The sequence below is a fragment of the Capra hircus genome, chromosome 12 (assembly GCF_001704415.2).
Source record: "Capra hircus breed San Clemente chromosome 12, ASM170441v1, whole genome shotgun sequence".
Taxonomy (NCBI): domain Eukaryota; kingdom Metazoa; phylum Chordata; class Mammalia; order Artiodactyla; family Bovidae; genus Capra; species Capra hircus.
The window spans coordinates 58,194,379-58,203,018 of NC_030819.1; the positions used below are offsets into that span (position 1 = coordinate 58,194,379).

Consider the following 8,640-nt stretch of genomic DNA (forward strand, 5'->3'; position numbering starts at 1 on the left):
AAAATTGTTATATAGGTAGCATATCACCTAAAATTCATACTGCCTGGCAGTTTTATGTGCATTTGCCCAGATATATTACTATGGAGATTTTTAGTGCTGTGGCAATAAATAATATTGTATTTCAAAGCCCTCAGCTTTTTATAGTAATCTACATTCATAAATGATAAGTTCTCAACCCAGAAAGCATAAAACTGACTAACATAGAACTTACTCTGTGCCAGACACTATTCTACATACATTACTTAATTGGATCATTCAATCTCTTGAGTAGTCCTATGAAGTAGATACTATTATCACCCCTGTGGTACAAGGCAGGAAACTGAGGCCCTGGAGGGTTTCATAACTGGAACTTGTTCAGGGTCAGGAGCCAGTGAGCATCAGGGCCAGAATTTGGAACCATGAAATCTGCCTTCTGGGTCTACGTAACTGTGTTGGCTCTAAACTTAAAGCAGAAGTATGTAGAGAATGTGTAAATGAATTTAACTTTGTTGTTGTTAAGTCACTAAGTTGTGCCCGACTCCTTGTGACCCCATGGTCTGTAGCCCACCAGTCTCCTCTGTCCATGGGATTTCCTAGGAAGGATCCTGGAGTGGGTTGCCATTTCCTCCCAAATCAGTGTCTCCTGCTCAGCAGGTTGATTCTTTATCACTGAGCCACCTGGGAAGCCCAAATTTAACTTTAGGAACATTTCAATGTGTTCATGTAAAAAATATTATAAAATTTTGGTTTGATCATTGTAAAAAGGATGCTATAAAATGAACTTGTAAAAAATGTACATAATGTATATATAATCACTGAAACAAGTCAATACTACAGAGGTATATAAAGGAAAAGCTAATCATCTCCCAACAGCCCTCAATCCAACCCTAATCCTCTGAGATAACCAATGTTAACATCGTGGGAAGTCTACTTCCACATCACTCACTTTTTGTACAAATATATACACATGTATATAGGTTTCTTCCTTGCCACTTCTTTTCTTCCTTCTTTTCACAAAATGAGATCATCCCATTTGGTGGGGAGCATTTCACTTTGGTAGTGTATCAGTTGCTCTGTGGAAGTTCCCTCCTCTGATACCTGTGTTGGGCAGAAGGGCCTCTAGGGAGAAATGAGTCCTGCCAACCCAGCAGCCTGGGTCTGTGAGTGGAAATGGGACAGGGCTGAGCTAATCCTTGAAGGGATTTCATTTAGGTCATACCCGAATCGTCTAGTGGTTTTCCCTACTTTCTTCAGTTTAAGCCTGAAATTGGCAATAAGGAGTTCATGATCTGAGCCACAGTCAGCTTCCAGTCTTATTTTTGCTGAGTGTATAGAGCTTCTCCATTTTTGGCTGCAAATAATATAATCAATCTGATTTCGGTATTGATTGCCGCGGCCAGCACAAGCAAGAGTCACACCTGCATAGGGAGAGAACGGAGCGTCCCCGCTAAGAAAAATAAGAGAGAGAGACGAAAGATGGGGTTGAGAGGATCAGACCAAAATGGCTGATGCCTTCCTTTATTGTGCTGCAGTATATATAGGATAAAGTACGTGACTTCTGACATTCACAAGATTGTTCTTAATCTCCAAATACAATCACAAGACCCTTACCGTTGTGTACATCACAAATAGATAATCTATCTTCTATCAATAAGCTAATCTATCTTCTATGAAATGTTGCAAGAACCAAACGTCCTGGAGCCTTAAGGGTAATAAATTCTTCAGGGGGGCGGGACAGGGAGCTTAGGAACATGTCCTAGGGCTCTGCATAACGCCAAGCAGCTCCCAAGACTTAACACTTCACGGGCAGTCCCCCGCAGCTCCCCTCTCTTTATTATTTTTTAAAAGCTCCATAAGATGTCGGTGTTGCAACATGTTTTTATGTATCAGAACTCTCATATGTAAAAATTCTTTAACAATGCTACGAATAAGGCAAGGAGCTAAACAAATCAATATAAGCACAACAGTCAGAACCGCGCCCACAGCAATTATGCTACGCCACAGTGAATGAAGGCTAGGGAAGTTAGAAAATAAATTTTGTAAAAAATTATCAACAGTATCAGCTATGTTCAAAGTAGCTTTTGGAGAATTTTCAATATTAAGAATTTCATTATGCAATTGCAATAGATCTAGAGACACATTAGTATTAAACCATATTCCTTGTAGATGTTTTTTCACCTTATCCCACGGAAAATCAGATGCATTATAAGCCTTTTTTGTAACACAAATCCACTTATAATTAGCATGACATTGGATTTTCATGCGGAAACTAATACTCTGAACTTGTTCTCCTTTAGCAACACCTCTTATGCAATTGGTAAGTATGCAATTAGAACAATTTAAATGATAAATATTCAATGACAGTGTTATTTCCATATGGCCTTGTATCAGCATAAATGGGTAAGGGACACAAGCTCTTGGATATAAAAACCCTGTAACTCCTACATTACCATATTTACTCCCACTAATATTGGGTTGTAAATATAGACTATTGCCATGACCAAAAGCAGCCAAAAGTTTCCACAGTTCTGTTTGATATACTTGAGCAGTGTTTACAGAGAAAATGGGTGGATGCTGTCCTCGATTTTTAGGGAAATCAGGTGTTCCCCCAGGTGCCCAATCCCATAAAAGGGTGGCATCGGCGTTGTTGATGTTGTACACTGACGCAACCCGGGCTCGACATAAAGTCCAAGGAGTGTCTATTCCTATGCCGATGCTTAGATGTTTGTCGCAAAACGGAATGTCGAGAGGTCCGGTTCCGTCACGGTACGATCTTTTTCCGGTTTTTTCATCAATGCCAGAAATAGTCACTCGAGGATAAGATATATCAGCTGACACCTGTATACAGTGGGGATGTTGTGATTGATAAGAAAAGCACATAGGATATTGTGTAGTAAGACCATAAAAAGAGATATTAGCTTGCTGGGGAGAAATATGAATATCTGATTTTCCTCCCAAAAGACTTGTATCATTGACATAGACAGGTACTACTTCTTTATCCCATCCTAATGATTGAATCGTAGGTGGATCGGGAATGTATGCCCAAAAAGCCGCAGCCGCCCCGTTTTGTATCCGCTGTAATAATAATAATAACATGATCAGTATATTGGTAGGCGTCACCGGAGGTTGTACATGAGCCTCATTCTGAGCATATCGCATCAACGCCTCAATCTGCCTTTGGGTAGGCAGCTCACTCGTGGGCTCGCTCAGTGTCATGTGGTGCATTTGATGTGTCAGGGAGTTCCTCCGCCGCGCGTACCAGCCTCTCCGGGATCCAGCGCGGCGCTTCGGCATCCTGTGGAAAAACACAAACATGCCCGCGTCCCCATATTAATACAGGGTCTGGCCCATACCACAGATTGGTAAGTGGATCTTTCCATCGTACGAGTGGTTTTTTGCATGAGGACTGTTCTCCCCAAAAACGTTGGGCTGCTGAATTGCCTTCTGCATCTAAAGTTAAAAAATTTAGAACATAAAGAGCATGATTCAAGGCATTATGCGGTGAGGGGCTATACAAGTCATTCCCCTTTTTTTGTTTTAATAGTTGATGTTTGAGACGCTGATGGGCTCGTTCCACAATACCTTGTCCCTGTGGGTTATATGGAATGCCTGTTTTATGATGAATTTGAAAAGAAAGACAAAAACGTTGAAAAGAACGGCTAGTATAACCAGGTCCATTATCTGTTTTAAGGGTTTGTGGGATTCCTGAAATAGAAAAGCAAAAGAGCGAATGTTGAATACAATGACGAGTTGATTCTCCAGTATGAAGGGAGGCCATGAGAAAATGAGAAAAGGTGTCAATAGAGACATGAACATATTTAAGACGCCCAAATTGAGGAATGTGAGTGACATCTGTTTGCCAGAGATGATTAGGGCGTAAACCTCGAGGGTTGATACCATATTGAGGGAGAACAAAGAATTGAGGACAGGTAGAGCAAGATTTAACGATTTGTCGTGCAGCTTCATGGGAAATCTTATATTGTAACCGTAAAGAATGACTATTTTGGTGATGTAAGTTGTGAGATTTTTTGGCTGCATCAATAGCTGATTGAAAAAACACTTGTTTAGTAAGAACGTCCGCAGTGTGATTGCCTTGTACTAAGGCACCAGGAAGGGTGGAATGCGCACGAATATGCCCAAAGAAACACGGGTATTGACGACGGTGGAGGGCCTGTTGAATTAATTTAAATAAGTTAAGAACTTTAGGAGAGGTTGTGCCGATAATTGGAACAGTTTCAATCATCTGTAGGGCACCGACCACATAGGAGCTGTCTGTAAATAAATTGAAGGAAGTGGATACAGTTAGCAATGCTTGATGGACTGCAAATAATTCCACAACCTGGGCAGAAGAGAAACTGGTATGTGCATAATAAGTTTGATGGTTAATAATTAAAGCTGCAGTACCATTAGAAGATCCATCTGTAAATATAAGTGTCGCTTCAGGAATGGGTTGTCGGCGAACTATTTTTGGAAAAATAAAGGCATGAAAGCTAGCAAATTGTAACAATTTATCAGAAGGATAATGATGAGTAATCCGTCCTGGGTAGTTTGCAAAAGCTATAGACCAATTATCTGAAAATTGAAAAAGCCAATCTTGTTGTTCTAAAGCATAAGGAATACAAATGAAAGGGGGTTCTATACCAAAATATTGGATGGCCTCATGACGTCCTTTTGCTACAATTTTTGCAACAAGCTCATAGTAAGGGAGCAGATGTTTAGTTGGAGTAGCAGATAGATATATCCATCGCAAAGGTTTATCTTGATAAAGAACTCCTGTAGGTGCTCGAGGGGTAGGAAGTATATACAAACCCCATGGCCGTTGGTAATCACAATAAGTAATCTGTTGTTGTCTAATAGCTTCTTCTATTGATTGTAAGGCTGATCGTCCTTCTGAAGAAAGTGTTCGGGGTGACGCAGGGTCAGAGTCACCTTTAAGGATATCAAATAAAGGCTGCAAGGTATAAGTGGGTAGTTTTAAATAAGGGCGTATCCAATTAATGTCTCCTAGAAGTTTTTGGAAATCATTTAGAGTTTTTAAATGGTCAGTCTGTAATTTTACTAATTGGGTATTATAAACGCGAGGATATAAGGAGAAACCCAAATAATTATAGGGAAAATGAGTTTGAATTTTTTCATCAGCTATGACAAGACCATTAAGACTCAAGTGTTTCTTTAGAATAGAAAAGGCTTGATACAATAGATGTTCGTCAGCATGAGCTAGTAATATATCATCCATATAATGAACTAAATATAACTGAGGAAAACGTTGACGAACGGGAGCTAATGCTGTAGCAACAAATTTTTGACATAAAGTAGGGCTATTAGTCATTCCTTGTGGGAGGACTCTCCATTGATAGCGTTGCATAGGTTCTTTAAAATTAACAGAGGGCAAACTAAAGGCAAATCTTTTACAATCTTGAGGTGCAAGAGGAATAGTGTAAAAACAATCTTTTAAATCTATAATAATGATTTAGGATTTGTCAGGTATAGCGGAAGGAGTGGGCAACCCAGGTTGTAGGGCTCCCATATGCATCATTGTTTCATTTACCTTACGAAGGTCTTGTAGCAATCTCCATTTTCCCGACTTCTTTTTAATAACAAAAATTGGGGAATTCCACGCAGAGGTAGAAGGTTCAATATGCCCAAGTCTCAGCTGTTCCTGCACCAGCTGTTGTGCGGCAGAAAGTTTCTCTTGTGTTAGGGGCCACTGATCGACCCATACCGGTTCCTCAGATTTCCAATCAATAGGATCGGCATGTGTCACAGGAGAATCAGAGGTCCCTAGGGAAAACACCCCAAGCCCTTTTGACTTTGATTAGATTTTAAATCAAGGGGTAAAATGATGCCTTGATGTTGTTTACCCAAACCTTGGTTTGGGAGTAAGCCCTGATCCAACATTAATTCTGTTACGGTGGGTGAAGGACTATATAAATAAACACCCATTTTACTTAATATATCACGCCCCCATAGATTAACTGGAAGATGGGGCAGAATATAAGGCTTAAATTGGCCTGTATGGCCATCTTTATCCCTCCAAGTAAGAAGGGACGAACTTTGTTCTGGATTGGTAGTTTGGCCAATACCCTGAAGAGTGGAAATAGCTATTTGTTTAGGCCATGTAGTAGGCCAGTATTTTTCAGAAATAACGCTAATATCGGCCCCTGTATCAAGCACTCCGCGGAAAAGCTTACCATCAATGCGTAGCTCAAGTTCTGGTCGTGCCTCGGTAACATTTTGCACCCAATAGGCGTCAGAGGACCCGAAACCTTTTTCTTGACGATCTCGGTTAATTGTTTTTCCTTGTATAACTAATGGAACTAAAAGAAGTTGAGCTATACGTTGTCCTGCATTAATCACAATAATTCTGTTAGGAGTGGAGGCTAATATTTTTATCTCTCCTGTATAATCAGAGTCAATCACACCAGGATGAATAAGTATTCCTTTTAAAGACGCACTGCTGCACCCCAAAAGCAGTCCAGCAGTTCCTGGAGGTAAAGGCCCAAACACTCCTGTGGCAAGGGTTTGAACCCCCATCTTGGGTGTTAATACTGTGTAGGAGGTGGCACAGAGGTCCAATCTTGCGCTGCCTCTTGTGGCTCGACAGAGGTCTGCAATGGTTCTTTTGGAACCTGCAGTGTTGCCCCATAACATTGTTTCGGGGCCAGGGGCTGGCCCCTCACCCAGTTTCCCGAAACCGGGGGTAAAGGATTACCTTGAACATCCGTTTTGGAACGACAATCCCGGGCCCAATGCTTCCCCTTTTTACATCGTGGGCACAAATTAGGAGTATGAGCAGGGATTTGTCATTTTTGAGGGCACACTGCAGCCTGATGGCCAGGTTGACCACAAACAAAGCAACCCGAATTACCTGACTTTTGATATCTTTTCTTGTTCTTGGCTTGTTGCTGAAAAAGTACCTCTTTAATGCTTTTTCCTTGTAATGCCGCTGCCATAGCAATACCTTGCATGTAGGAGGGTCCAATATCAGCACAAATGCGAATAAAATCAGACAGATCTCCCTTTTTTCGATAAGGTCGTAAAGCAGCTTGACAGGCAGAATTACCGTTTTCAAAAGCCAATTGTTTTGCAAATACCATCCCAGCCTTTTCATCTGACATTATCTTACCTATAGTATCTAAGAGCCGTGCCACGAAGTCCTGATAAGGCTCATCAGGTCCCTGTCGGACTTTTGAGAGATCTTCTGTCTTAATACTAGAGTTAGGAAGTTTTTTCCATGCCTGTCGAGCCGCATTTGATATTTGTGGATATGCACCAGGTAAAAAGTTAAGTTGAGTATTAGTAGCCTGGAAAGCACCTTCACCAGTCAGCATTTCGTAGGAAGTCTGTATACCTTGTTGCTGATTGACATCGGCTATACGAGCACACTGTTCAGCATATTCAGATTTCCATAGTAAATAATCTCCTCCCGAAAGACAGGCCCTAGCTATTTGTTTCCAGTCATTTGGGGGTAGATTTTGAGTACCCAAACTTTCTATCATAGCAATAGTGAATGGAGCGGTAGGACCGTATTGTGAGCAAGCAATCTTTAACTCTTTTAATTGTTTAAAAGGCAGAGCTTCATAAAAACGCTGGTTGTTATTTTCAAAGACAGGAAAGGCAAAAGAAAAGTCGGAGACGACCTCACCAAGTCGTTGTGCTTGTTTCAATGCCTTTTGCAGCAGAGACATAATCTCAGATGGAGGAGGAGGAGGAGCCCCCGGAGGGGGATCGAGACCTGCTATAATGGAAGGAGCATAGGCAGGGGGCAGAGGCGGAGCAGAAGGAGATTTAGAGTTGCTAATGGGAAGCTTAATTCCGGAACTCTGTAAAGCAACAGTGAGGTTTTTTAAACATTCAATCAAATCATCTTTAGATGTTGATGCCCCCTTTTCTTGTGCTAAAAAACCCCAATCTTCTTGATGGTATTTAGCAGCTTCTTCGTCTAATTCCGCCTCATCTGTGGATGAAAGTGAATCATCATTATCTGAAGGACGCGATAATTTAGAAAACGGAGGGTCGCCTTCAACTCCCTTGGGAACAGCATACCTGGGTTCCGGATCAGGAACATGTAGAGGATTTTCTTCCTGTTTCAATAAATTTTCTAAACGTTTTAATTCATCATTATCAAAGTCCAGACAATCACGAATTAGTGTCCAAAAGGATAAAGTTTCAACAGGCACCTTTTCAGGGCCATGTAGAGTATAATGAGCCCGAATTTGTTCCCCTACCTTTTTCCATGTTTCTAAATTTACTGTACCTTCTCTGGGGAACCAAGGGCAAACTTCCTCAATAAATGAAAGAAAATTGATTAATTTAGGTTTGGAAACAGTAATTCCCCGATGTTTTAACATCACAGATAACATATGTACAAACAATTGATGACTATGCGTCTGTCCCATATTTATACTCTCAACTATAAACCTTACTACTCCTCCTCAATTTAAATTCACTTGTATACGTATATACTCACTCTTTTCAGCTAATAAGAGTAGTGGCGAGGAAAACTGTCGAAATCGAGCCCCACGTTGGGCGCCACCTGCCGCGGCCAGCACAAGCAAGAGTCACACCTGCATAGGGAGAGAACGGAGCGTCCCCGCTAAGAAAAACAAGAGAGAGAGACGAAAGATGGGGTTGAGAGGATCAGACCAAAATGGCTGATGC

The 8,640-nt window shown here is 41.2% G+C and overlaps 1 protein-coding gene across 1 annotated transcript; it reads right to left on the bottom strand.

Annotated features, from left to right (window-relative positions):
• On the bottom strand, positions 3,170 to 6,630 carry LOC106502327 (endogenous retrovirus group K member 18 Pol protein). Its single transcript, XM_013965431.2, is given in 2 exon segments — positions 3,170 to 5,766; positions 5,769 to 6,630. Coding segments are annotated over 2 exon segments (3,459 nt in total).